Consider the following 13,610-nt stretch of genomic DNA (forward strand, 5'->3'; position numbering starts at 1 on the left):
GTCCCTCCTCTCACTCTCTAAAGTCAAGCTTAATGTATCTATGGGCAGGCCTGTGGCTTGGGGTTAGGGGGTGGGATTGGGAGTGGTTCAGTTTGGGGGGGGGGGGGGTGCTGTAGGTGGGGGGGGGCGGAGATCAGCGTTGCTCACCCCTTGTTAGAAGGCAGAGAGGGACGAGAGAGCATTGGAAAGCGAGGAAAGGAAAGAGTGAGAATGGACTTCTGGGAGCCCTCAGAAGGCGGGGGGTCAGACTCCTCTCTGGACAGGAGAGGGACAGAAGTGAGGCCGCGCCTCAGAGGTTACGCACACACACACACACACACCCACTCGCACACCACACACAGACAGTCAGACCACACACCCACATGTGAAGACACAGGAACAGGACCAGACACATTAAGAGAGACACTTACAGGCTGCTCTTGTTAATCTTATAAAACTTGTGCCGGGCCAGACACATCCGGCACACATATTTGGAGGTTTCCATGTCTTCCTGCAGAGAGCAGAAAGAAAGCAGGCAAACAGTGAGACATTCTGCACACGGAGTCCGCTTGCTGATTCACACCCGCAATACTAATCCACCGCATTTTGAAATACCTCCATCCAGTGCTACGTGGCTAAACATTCATAGCATAGCGTACTGGTCAAGATGAAATATAAACGCTTACACACACCGAAATACACACAGGTGCATCACTGGGAGGGACTGACTGACAGCTAACTCAATCTCTGGAACAGTCTATTTAGAGAGCAGACGCTCCTTGAGAGAGGGGGGGGCACAGAGTAGAGAGGGCGAGAGAGAGAGAGAGAGAGAGAGAGAGAGAGAGAGAGAGAGAGAGAGAGAGAGAGGAGAGAGAGAGAGAGAGAGAGAGAGAGAGAGAGCGCAGAGGGAGAGGAGTGCTCCGGCTGTGGTGCGGGGCTGGGGGTTGAATACTTGCCGTCTGGAACTGTACGCTCTCCTCTTTGTTCGCCAGCTCCAGGCAAAGAAGGACTTGTTGTGAGTCATGTTGTTAATCTCATTCCACCTACACGACCAATTAAAAAGACACACACACAGGCAAAACGCATGAGGTGACGGCAGTCCCATGTCACTGTAGAAAGCCACAGCCTCTGTCAAGACTGTGGGAGAGAAGGCCCCATTGGAAATCAAAAGCGTACAGTGGACAAAGGAATATGGGTGGGTGGGATATCTCAGAAAGTAGTACTACTGATCTCTGTTCAGACAGTGAATGGAATCTAAGACTGTCACTCCATGGGGCATTGCTGTCCAGATGACACTTCCTGCCCTGAGAACCAGGGCTGGCCTCTCAAGTGAAGATTTCAGCTCATCCTGGACCGGCAGGGGACAGCCTTCACCCGAGAACAGCCTCATAGACCGTACCGAGCCTAATACAATTGTCCTGGGACCTGATGCAATTACCGGTCTCGGCTGAGAATTCCCAGACGGAAGGCCATCTGTGGCGGACTTCACACACAGCCGTGGATCGTGTGGCGGTTTGCCGTACCTGAAGACGAGGGGGGGGCGGCCGTTCTTGTGCTTGACGAAGATGCCGTCCAGACATGCTCCCAGGAGGATGTCGGTGCCTTGGCTGTCCTGTGGAAGGGCACAAGGGGGGGGGGGGGGTGAGGGAGAGATAGGAAGCGTCAAAGGGTAATCCTTAATGGAGGGAATATTTGACTGTGTGTGGTGGACGCAGAAGCAGGTCAGGCCCAGCTCAGCCTGGCTTGTCTCCACGGTGACATGGAAGTGGGGGGGGGGGGGGGGGGTGGCTAACCTTGGCTTGGTAGCTCTCCTGCCCATAGCCCTCCATCTTCTCCACCTCCAACATGTATAGCATCTCGGCCTCTGGAGCGGGCAGCCCCCTAGCATGGAGAGAGAGAGAGAGAACGCCACACTGTTCACTACAACCTGACAACAACAGAATGTGTGTGTGTGTTAGTCTGGTGGAGCTGAATACGGAAGACAACATTCACAGACAGACTGTCTGTCTGTCTGACGGACAAGCAGACACAAGATAGACAGGGAGGCAGAACACGTTTCCGTCTCCTTCCCCCAGCCATGCTCCAACTCCACCGACGTCAGCTCGATCGTATCTTGCATCTGTTTCAACGTGCTCAATAGACACATACGCAAAACCATCTCAAACAAGTACATGTGGGCACACACACACACACACACGGAGAGACGCACACATATCTGAACTTTTCACCTTCCCACCCCAACCTGACACCTCCATGCCTGCCTCCCTCCCCCCTCCCACCCGCCTGCCTTCAACTAGGGCCAAGTATGTTCTTGGCCCTAGGATGTTCTCTGCTTTTTACAGCCCATTCCGTCTATCCATCTTTCTCCAGATAGAGAGAGATAGAGAGATAGCGAGAGAGCAGGAGAGGGAGACAGTCGGTCCATCTGTGGGGAGGATGAAAAACCTACATGTTGGAAGGAGGGAAGACGAGAAACAGATGTCTTTGGATTAGGAGAAGAGAGAAACGAACGGGTCTCGGTGCCAGCTCTGACTCCAGCTCTGGCTTTCATCTCGCCTGCGAGTAAATCATAGGCGCGGGCCCGTGGTCAGGCAGGCTTATATGGGGACTGCTAAGCGAGAACAGATGAGAAGGAGCGACAGGGCCGGCTACATGTGGACCTGGAGAGAATTAAAAACCCGGCCTGCCTGCGTCAGCATGGGATGAGATGTGAGGCTGTTTTTCTCATGAGAATGAGAGGCGCGCGTGTGTGTGTGTGTAGCTTCGCCACAGATGTAGGACAGGTTGCCGGGGATGCTGGGACTTGGTGTATTCTCTAACCTGTAGTTCTGGTAGAGCAGAGCCACCTTCTGAGTGGCCTCCTCCAGGACTCTCTCATCCTGGATCCAACCCTGCGCAGACAAGACAGACGGACAGAGCTTGTGACATCTACGGTACATCGCCTTTGAATACGCAGCACAGGTTAGCCTGTGGTTAAGAATGAAACCGAATCATACTTACAATGGGGAACAGAACAAACTTCTGGAGGAAGTCCTGAGACTCGTATCGATTAAAGTCTCCAAAGTCAGCTGAAACAGACAAATGTGTGTTGTATTAGAGAGAGACAATGAAAAAATGCTGATTGAATTCATGCTGAATGTACCGGGGTGGTTGGTGTCTAAAAGTAGGTTGAATTTCATAATGCGTCTATTTCCGACTTTAGAAGGCAGACAGAGTTTGCGTCCGAATGGCGTGATGTTTTTTTGGGAGGGCGGTGGATGGTGTTTGATGACCCGACAAGCTACTTTTAGGGACCAGGGGATCCGTTTGTTACGGCAGGGGATCGCTGCGGCATCTAGTGATCCAAAACGCGCTCAGCCACCTCAGCCTTACAGCAAGCAACGTTCTCAGCAATGCCTGCCATCCTGGGCCTCAGCCATGCTAACGTGCTGCGCCGAGCAAAAATAGAAGCCACCCGACATTACACATATAGAACTACTAAAGAAATGTAACGTGAGCAAAAAATAAAGAAAAAACTATTGTAAGGTGCGTTAACACTTTGCACGGTTAACCAAGCCTTGAAGAAAATCTTGGTATTCTGCCTAGGCCTCCTCCTCTCTGTTCTGCACACTGTCCAGTCCTTTGGACCTGGTGGTGGTGGAGTAAGTGATCTCAGCGGCTGGGCTATGTTAACACCCAGGCCAGTAACTTGCACTGCCTGATATAACTTTGCCAGCAGTGTCTGAGATTCTTCTGGACAGACAGAAGCTGGAGGAGGACTTTTCAGGCAGACTGGAGACTAATGTTAAAGGGGTTTAACACCCCACAGCCCACAACCCCCAGAACTGTTTTATTGTTTGGTCTGATTTGGTCTTGTTTTGATGGTGCTTGTTAAGTGCTCTACATTAAAAGTTCCATGAAAGACATTATAAAACAGAAAATAGAATAGTGGACATGACTTGACTACGGACTAACTCTCAGACTACAGCCCAACTCCAGAACTCATTGCAGAACTGCATGCTGAGGGTTCTCTAAAATTCTAAATATTTCAGGCCAAAGTTCACATTCTTTCTCAGAATCAATACGGTTTCTACGGTCTGGAATTCACACCAGTGAGCAGCAGGGGCTGTGTAGTGGCAAAAACATTCATTTAGTTTTGGTCTGAGGAATTGTCAGTATGTTGCAAAAGGTCTATGAAGTTTTGTGCAAGTTTGGTCAACATGTGAGTAAAGAGGCATGTTTCATTACCTTGCACTGCCAGGCCAGCCAATCGGATAGCCTGTTCTATAGAGCATGGGATTCTGCCTTCCAAAACATCTTTCTTTAGTTGTAGGTAATACTGATATCTATAGAAAGAGAGAGAGAGTATGTTATTGTATGAGTAGAGGGAGAGAGAGAGTAGGTTACTAGTGTACAAGTAGGGAGAGACAGAGCGCAGGTGACTATTGTACAAGTAGGGAGAGAGAGAGAGCGCAGGTGACTATTGTATGAGTATGTATAGAGTAGTTTACTGTTGTAGTGGAGAGTAGATTTCTATTGTACGAGTATGTATAGAATAGTTTACTGTTGTAGTAGAGAGTAGATTTCTATTGTACGAGTACAGAGAGAGAGAGAGAGAAAGTAACTAACCGTACAAGCAGGGTAAGAGAGAGTAGTTTACTGTACGAGTAGAAGCGAGAGAGTGCGGAGGAGTAAATGAGTGTGTTCTTGTATAAGCGAGCGAGTTCGAAAACAAAAAAGGCGAAGAAAAGGGAACAAATGCGAGAGAAGGGTGGCGTGGGGGGGTGGTCGAGAGAGCGGGGGGAGTCAGTGACTGAAGGCGGAACCAAAAGGAGGAAGGGGAGAGGACGAGGCATGGATCGGCTCTCATGCTGTGGGGAGGGGGGGCCTCTCCGTCCGGCTGTGCTCCGTGACGCTCCTCACCTGGTGATCTCCTGCTGCAGCTGGGACGCGCTGGGCACGTAGAACACCACCCCCAGGTACACGGTGGGCTCCAGGCCGTACTTGTCCAGCTGCTTCTTCAGGGGCTTCTCCAGGTCGATCCATCGCTGCTGGTTCTGCTTGTTGAAGTACCAGAGGCTGAAGAATGTTATCTGGGGGGGGGGGGGGGGGGGGGGAAGGAAAGAGAGGGGGGAGGACACTGTCACCCATGGGACAAGAATCATGGGACCCGGAGCGAGGCTACATAGCAGCCTGCATCTTAAAAGACATGACGAAACAACACAGAGGCTGATGGGATCGATGTATGTGGGGTTTCATCTTACCAATGAAAGGCTTAATTACTGTCTATGGAGGGGCAATCCCTTTCGGCATTGTGAGCAGAATACACGCATTCATCTAAAACCATCCACAGAGCTGCATCATGGGGCATGTGAAGCTCCAGCAGGCTACGGGCTGCCACTCCCTGCTCAGTCTTGTGACTGTCTGGCCAGAGCTCAGAAGTATGCATCATAACACGCACTGAACACCAGGTTGGCTTGAGGTAACCTGGAGCCTATTGTTTTTGTTGGAAGGGAGGATCTCCCACAACTCATTACCTGATGGTTACCAACCACAGTTAGGTCATTCCGGCTAACTCTGGAAGACGCCCTGTTTTTGTGCAAACATGAAGTCATCTAAAGTAATGTGCTTGAAAAGTGTGATGACTAAAGAGCTTACGTAAATAACTAGGCACATAACAGAATCTATAGAAATGAAGACCTGTTCCTTTTACCGCTGAAATTGAAATTACAACTGTAAATTAACCGTGCTCTGTTTATTCCAGTGTGCAGTCACAAGGACTTCTCGCCGACATCATGTGACCCCGCGTATCACAACTCTACTAAAGAGAGCGAGCTCATCTTGGCTCTGTTGACAGTTAGGCGTGTTGCACATTAAAAACCATTGGAATTCAAACTGTCCCCCCATTGCAAAAGTTCAAACTCTGTTCACACCACCATCTCTCTCTATTGGTAGAGGCTACATGACCTTTCAACCAAAACCGCATCCATTCCAGAGAGGAACAGAGAGCAAGCACAGCTAAGCCAATGCAGGCACAAACATCCATTTGTCTATCTACAGTATAGCCTGTCGCCCTCCGCATGGCTGACTACCTCAAACGCCATGATTTAGATTACGTTCTAAAACATGATATTACTGGCATGTAGCCACATCTTACACAATGTCATGCTGTGATCTAGTTTCATCTTCTGATCAAATCAGAAACCAACATTACCTATAAAGAGAGTTTTACTGAGGAACACAGGTGGGTATATTATTATATTCCCATTAGTCCTTGTCACAATTACGTGACAGGATATGACTAAGGGCCCGTGGAACGTCTGTGACAATGACAAACGTCTTGTGATCCATAGCCGCATATATTAACCCATAGACTACTTTGATATGACAATTTTGGCTACTTGAGTCTTGACAATAATTAGACAGCGTCACAGTAACAAGTGGTCTATCACAAACACATGTGACAACAATTACGGCATGTGTGTTTCGGCATGCTCATACATACCTCCCGTAACTCAAGTCTCTGGGCAACTGCCTCCAGACATTCCTGACCGGTGCTTTCCACAGAAAGAGTAAACTCAACAAACTCGCCATTGAGCAGCTGAATGCGGGTGACCAGACAGCTCTTGCTGGAGACTGTGTACCTTCGAGTTCTTTTGAGTTTTAGGCCAAACGGCAAGGGCATGTTTAAGATCCTTGTGCAGGCAGGCCCTTCCTTTAAGAGTCCAGAAATAGGCTACTTGTCCAGCTGCCCCTTCACAGAGTGACTGGATATGAGGCCATCCACAATTCAGGCACATGCATACCTGTTGGAGAAGACAGATATAATGTTATGGCAGACTAAACCAAACGCAAATACTTGACAGCCCAGTACATCTTACAGAGATGACAATGCCTAATTGTTGATGGCAGGGGCCTGCAGCCAATTCTGTGTTGTGTTCAGGCAATCTATTGTCTAATCACGACCACAGCACAGTCATCACAACTGTACAAAACCACACTGGCCTAAATACTAGTACTAGCTTGTTGCATCCTGCTTAGATGTGCGTCTAGGAAACCCTTGAACTTATTAGTTACAGTAAGCCTCTTAAAATGTGGAGCATCTTCTTTCTAACAGAAGTCACCAGTGTCAGAGACGTTATGAGCTCCTCCGTAGGACCGTAGGAACATCTAGCTTGGTAACTCGATGTCTTCATTTAGTTGTCAATGTGTAAATAGTTGTGCAGATTAGTAGCTAACCATTAACTTTACATATACGATGTACGGAAACTTTCTCACTGCACTCAATGCATGGACGTTTTATACTGTTATATTACTTAACAAAAATAAAGCATTGCTAAATTGTTTTACAATGAAAAAATAGCCTCCTGCTGAGCTCGTGTTTATGTTTAACGCCTGTCCCATGGACATGCAATAGAAGGAGTAACAGATTGGGATCAGCAATAAGTACAAGCTATAAGTATAGTTCTCCAGCCAGTTGGTATGGATTCAATAGACTCATTTACTACCACAGTTCCTTAACACATGCTTGGTGCAACAAGTTGTAAATTACTGTAACATTCTAGCCAACGTATTCAATTATTTGGCGCTTTATGCTAATTTACGACTTACAGTTACATGTTCACCACTAACATATACAGCATGTAAAACACACGATTCCAGAACATGTCCAGTACAGCAACACTCTAAGAAGAGCTTTTTTGGAGAGAAAAAATGTTCAGTACTCGGAGCCTAGATATCAACTGCTGAACTGCGTCGGCTAGTAAACTAGCTACGCTAGCAAGCTGCAAGCCAAGTGCAAGCTCGGCGTTTGCCCAGAATCAGAAAGCAAGCATCATCAATATCGCTGGGAAAGTTTTCCTCTACATGATCATACCTGTCAAAGGCAAATAAATCAGTTTCATATTTGTGTAATCCCTTGCGACCATCAATACTAGTTTGCGAAGTTTCCTCTGAAAGGTCTACATGTTGGGTTTCAAACTTGGAAAGTACGACTCCATGCCTAAATCCGATCCGAAATCTAACCAACACAACCAACGTGCTTCACTTCCTGCCGAGACTACAGCAACAAGTGGATCCCTACATCCGCGGGTCTACATTCTACCACTTTTCCCAAAACGTTTACAGATCGACATAGCCCATAATCAGGAAATCATATATTTTTTAATAACGTATAGTTACAATATTTATTACAACGATCAATGAGCAAGTCTTTCGTTTGATTATTTTTAAATGTTTTGTAGTTCTTTAACAGCGGCGTGATACATAGAGGATTTTTTTTGAGGCTATGACATCAGACAGCTGGAATGTCAGGCAGGGAAAATATCAGAAAGAGGACAGCTGTGTTATGCTGATCTACTGCAGTGCTTTGCGTGTTACATTTATTTTACAAATACTTCATTCACACTTGAAGGTCTTCATTACAGGACGTCCCAGCGAAATCCAGTTACTTTAATTCAACGGAGGAGTCCCTGTTTTCACCAACTAGGGATTACATTGGTTCGGAGCCCACCGGTGCAGGGCTCCGACGCAGCCTCCAGGGCAGGGGTAGCCTCCAAATTCGCAATGCATTTTCACTCAATTATGTCTAGCCACAAATGAATACCGCTAAGGGCTAACACGAGTCCCAGAAGTTTGCTACTAGCACCAAATCAAGTTGCGCTCAACAAAAATGTATTTTCATTGTGTGTTATGTGCAATTGTGGCATAACTAGGCCATGCAAATGCATACAATGTATGTACAAATGTATTCTAGAAATCAGCGGATAACAAACATTTTATTGTAAAAATTGAAAATATAGTTATTATCAGTCACAGTCATAGTAAGATACAGGTTAAAGACTACAGTGCATTGAATGAGAATAAAAAGCCTGTTTCCTCCAAAAATGCATTACATTCTGTAAGGGTCCTGAGAGTGTGAAACTAACATGCGATTACTGATGCTACTTCAAAGAAAATCAAATAGGCCACTAAACACGTGAGCAACACTTAGATCAGTACAGTACAAAAATCTATTTCTGGTTCTGACTATTGGTATACTTATTGGTAAATAGCTAATACTGTATAAATCTCCATGGCAATGCAGTGCCTTGAACTAACTCCACCTTGGCAGGGGGTGGGCATTCCACAATATGAACAGTAAGTACACTGTAAGTTTTAATTTTTGAATATATAAGTTGTAACAAGTCTCCTTAGGCAACATCAACTATCAAAAATATCTTCAAAAGTCATCATCACTGAGAGAGGGTACTTTGTTAAAAAGTTCTGTGACGCCCTGTGAGTCATTATTTGAATTACTGGTCACACACAGTGACTCTGCAATGTTTCTGCCCAGTTCCTCCAGCTCTCTGGAAATTCCATCATCATGAACGGCTGCTGGGTTTTGGGAGATATGGTCCTCATCATTGGCTACAGAGTGACTGGCTTCTTCAGCCAGGGATGATTCATGTTCTTGTTTGTAATTGTGCTGGTCATCCGGCTCCTGTACAGCTTCCTCTGAAGAACAATCTACAGTCCTCTCCGGAGAGATTCTATGGAGGGGTGTTGACATAGATAGGGGGAGCGTTCTCTCCAGCTTCTCATTGTGTCCCTCATTAAATGATGCATAGGGTAAAGTATCAGTGTCTTCTTTGGTGTCAAAGGTCACTTCTGTGTCCGGGCTCTTCCGGTGCCAGTGATGCAACAGGTTGTGCTCGCTACTCTTAGGCTCTGTGCTACAGGTGGGAGTGTTGGCTGGACTCTGCAGGTCATTCTGCAATACTTCCAGTAGGTGGCGCATTTTATCCTTTAAAAAGAAATGCAGTGACAATATGATCAAGCGCTCACTAAATGCTTAGACTTGCTACACAAGCAATTACGCTCGACCATTTGTTGATAGTAAAGGAAGCATCTACACAAACTATATAAAAAGGGACTCAAAGATGTCTTTAGAAACCACAAAATAGGACTTTGGTTAAACGGATGGGGATTTTCAAGAGGAACAGAACCATTAATTCCAATGGGCCATGTCCTGGTTGCAAAAAGCTTAAAAAAGCAAAAAGCATAAACTTGAAACCTTGAAACTAATACATACTCACCTCGTCTAGTCGCAGTTTATTTATTTCAACGTGGCGTTCAAACACTCGCTCTAGGACCCTTGTTGAGGGAACAGGCAAAGAAAATCACCATGAAGTAACATTGTCGTACCCCTGGATGGTGTTTAAATACCCATTATGCGATGATGAGGCAGTATTATTAGGACTTTCATCAAGGCCATCATCTGGATTTATGGCCTGACATGAACAGGGGATGCAGTGTTGACTGCAGATGGTCCTGCAAGGTCTCGGGTGTCCAGAGCAAACAGTTAATATAAAAGTGACATACCTGTCAGAGTAGAGTCCCCGAGACAAGATCTCGTTTGTTACATCAGCGATAAATTCAAGGTACATCAATTCCTCCTCCCTGTTGAGAGATGAAGTGTTGACTTTGCAGATAATCTAAACAAGCCCCACAAGAGCTGCAGTTAATAGTGATCCTTCATGTAGCATTTATGTGTGTTAATCTAACGTGTTAGCATCAGCATGTTTATTCATAAAAGCCTCAAAAGAGTCTGATCATGTCAACCTGACAGAAAAACATACTCGGCAGACACTCTCTTCAGGATTGGAGACTTCATTCCCTCTGGTGAAACTCTAGAAGCGACAAAAATACTTGGTTTCACAAAATTTGCAACATTTAAAAGCTATTGCCACAATTTTGTGCTGTCATTGGAGGCTATAGGTGAATATTACCTGTAGGAAGAAAGATGAAGATCACTGTTACGGCTTTTGAACTCTTTGTTTTGGTGTCCAAATGCTGAGGTATCTAATGCGTGGGAGTCATCGTCTGACCACTCACGTTCAGCACAAAATCCCTGTCAAAACAGTAAACAAGAAATGGAATAAAGATGTACTGAATATTCAATACATTATTTTTCACTCTCTGTGTCAGCATGTCCATGTTTTACGACTTATTACAACAGAGTTGTTTACGCTGTCCTGCAATATTAATCACTTTGAAATCCTTGACCTTGAAGCACAGACTTTTCCAATCTGAGAGAGTATTTTATTGGATGCTGTTCCGCTCTCAAACCAGCCAATCAAGTCTGCCAGTATGATTGATACTGCAGCCGTAGACATCTTCTTATATCATTACCTCATGTCAAGACCTGGATATCGCCAGGCAATCAATCACACTTGCTGTATCCTTAGGCTACCCAACTACTACAGTGTGTCTATAATCTCTGGAGCAGCACACCGCTTAAAATAAACTCAAATCTTTTGCTGATCTTGCATTGTGTGTCATTTGTGTAAGTCCTTGAATGTCATTATTTTCATTAATTATCGGGTTCATCTCTCCAATCCAGCCAACACTGGATACTGGATAGTGTATTAGTATGGCGTACTGTTTGCCTACCTCTCGGCACAAGACTCGTTCATGTATAGGCTACATGACTGTGTGTGCCATATGAACAGTTGACTTAAATTGTGGGCACTATAGAACTTACCTGAGGTGGATCATCCAATTCAGTTGATAAGAAATCCTTGTGTGCATGTGTGCTGCAGGAAGAACAAACTGGACTCAGTCAGGGCACACCTGTTGTGCACTCTTGAATTCCATGTTTATCTAATTAACTTCTCTTTAAATATGACATTTCTCTCCACCCCCACCCCCCCACCCCCACATCTCACTCATGTGTACACACATATTGACCTTTTCAAACATGCAGACAGAAACTCATTTTGAATCTGAACTTGTCTTTCTACCTTCCGCGATATGTCTCCTGCCGTGTCATTCGGGGGCCAGTGCTGTTCTGGCTGGTTTTCCTCCGAGGGGGGGTGTAGTAGCGATACTGTGACAGATGGGACCTGCTGTCTGACTTCAAGGTCCTGGGAGTGAAAGGCTTGTCCTGGGTAAAATGATGGGAATGCTTTTGAAGCAAGTCACCGCTGTAGGTTTTCTGCGCAGGGTCCTGGAAAGCCTTGTAGCCACTCTGTGTGCCAGTTGAGGTGCCAGAGTGAACAGAGTGCTGCCTCAGAGAATTGGGGCCCCTGTAGCTGATCTCAGATGCAGAGTAGACAGGCTGTGAGGGGCTACCGTGCCCAAAAGATGAGTGGGATGGATAGACTATCTGCTTGGCATGGAAGGAGGTGTTGAGCCTTGGGCTGGAGATCATGGAGCTTTCAAGACAAAAGTAGGCACTCTCTTGTCCTTGAACGGACCTTCTGCCCTGAAAACAACGATAATATAAATCAATATCATGATTTCAAGGATTTTTTTACTGTTCAGTGTTTTTTTTTCCATAGTTACAGTGACAGTTTGATTAAAAGAGATTAATCCACATTTGATATCAAAGTATCTACGCAATCCATGACAAATATATAATAGGTGATGGTTCGATGATGTCTTACCTGGGCGTTTTGGGACACACAGGAAGCTCTGGTGCCAGTCCGACTGCTCCTCTGGGACAGAGAATGAGCTGACTGGGGACGCCGCTCACACCTGGAACGTTCTCTCATCAACTGGTCTCGCTGCAACTGGTCATTGTCTAGGAAATCATACAATGAGCACTGAAATGATTACCGTTAGCTATCGGTGAGTATGCAGTATCTCTGTGTGGTAAACATACTGGGAGGAGTGTTGTTTTAAGTATAAAGTATAACTTTTGAGATATTTGCTACTTACATTTAACACTGTGTAACATGCTTTTAGGAACAGAGGCATCAATAGCAGCTGTAGGAAACCGGGGAAATACGACAATTTCTAAATAACAAGTTGCTACAGAATAAATCTAGTCAAATGCCATGTTTATGCATCTATAACACACCCTTCGAACTCCATCACGTACCTTTAGCTGAGTAAACCTTTTTATAATGAGAAACCATGTGGTCTTGAATAATATACTGAGTGAGTCTGCTCGATGACCGAGGACAGAAAGCTAGACACAAACATGGATATTGTTGAGTTTAGCAGTGCTTCACATACAGTAGCAAGCACTAGCTAACTTGGCTACTAACTGACATTTCAAATCTGATAAAACTGTAAACTATCCAACTACTCACGACTGGTTTTCAAAATATTCTCCCCTTGTGGTGCACTTTGGTTTACTGGAACAGGCCATGCATTTACTGTCATTAAAACAATTCATAAACAGAATTAACAAGCTAGTCTAGCTGCCTAGGATAACAATTAACTTAAACCAAACGTGCGTGTAAATATAGCTCGCTAGCTAGTTTTCACCTGTACTGTTAATTGCCTATATAAGAATAGCTAAACACGAACTAAATGTAAATAACCTGAACAGTTAAATAACGCAGAAAAAAAACTAGCTCTAGCTTGGCTAGCTAACTGGCTAGCTAAGTGGTTTAGCTACAGTAAAGTAGCTAGCCATCTTGCTTCTACAAAAGTCAAGCTGCTGCTAACTACACACCTCTTTTTGAATCCATAATATAGGCAATGTATCCCATGCTCCGTCGTCCAACACATCGGTGTTGGACGAAAATCTAGGTAGATTGCTAATGTTGGTTCAAATGTTGTATCACTGTCTGGATTTAATTAGCCAGCAAGCTTGCTAATAATGCTGTCTCCAGCACCAAGATCAGGACGCCTGTCCGTCGCCATGCTTGGTTGCTATG

The 13,610-nt window shown here is 45.4% G+C and overlaps 2 protein-coding genes across 3 annotated transcripts in view; both read right to left on the bottom strand.

Annotated features, from left to right (window-relative positions):
• The window catches only part of ptpn21 (protein tyrosine phosphatase non-receptor type 21), a 16,990-nt gene extending 8,980 nt beyond the window's left edge, over positions 1-8,010 (bottom strand). Inside the window, 11 exon segments of the mRNA XM_062468992.1 lie at positions 411-490; positions 936-979; positions 982-1,022; positions 1,503-1,591; positions 1,773-1,860; positions 2,800-2,870; positions 2,980-3,047; positions 4,207-4,304; positions 4,882-5,051; positions 6,464-6,764; positions 7,835-8,010. Of these exon segments, the coding sequence (XP_062324976.1) occupies positions 411-490; positions 936-979; positions 982-1,022; positions 1,503-1,591; positions 1,773-1,860; positions 2,800-2,870; positions 2,980-3,047; positions 4,207-4,304; positions 4,882-5,051; positions 6,464-6,643 (929 nt within the window). The 5' untranslated portion in view covers positions 6,644-6,764; positions 7,835-8,010.
• Positions 8,011-8,716: 706 nt separating this feature from the next.
• Positions 8,717-13,610, bottom strand: spata7 (spermatogenesis associated 7). Of its 2 annotated transcripts, XM_062470249.1 has the most exons (12): positions 13,406-13,610; positions 13,038-13,103; positions 12,824-12,913; positions 12,661-12,708; positions 12,387-12,523; positions 11,742-12,205; positions 11,483-11,534; positions 10,728-10,849; positions 10,578-10,628; positions 10,321-10,398; positions 10,035-10,092; positions 8,717-9,742 (listed from the first exon to the last, which is right to left on the bottom strand). In XM_062470249.1, the coding sequence occupies exons 1-12, from the start codon at positions 13,440-13,442 to the stop codon at positions 9,179-9,181; spliced, it is 1,767 nt and encodes a 588-aa protein (XP_062326233.1). In that variant the 5' UTR covers positions 13,443-13,610; the 3' UTR covers positions 8,717-9,178. The 2 variants fall into 2 exon arrangements, with proteins under 2 accessions (XP_062326233.1, XP_062326234.1); XM_062470250.1 differs by lacking the exon at positions 13,038-13,103.

The sequence above is a fragment of the Osmerus eperlanus genome, chromosome 9 (genome assembly GCF_963692335.1).
Source record: "Osmerus eperlanus chromosome 9, fOsmEpe2.1, whole genome shotgun sequence".
Taxonomy (NCBI): Eukaryota; Metazoa; Chordata; class Actinopteri; order Osmeriformes; family Osmeridae; genus Osmerus; species Osmerus eperlanus.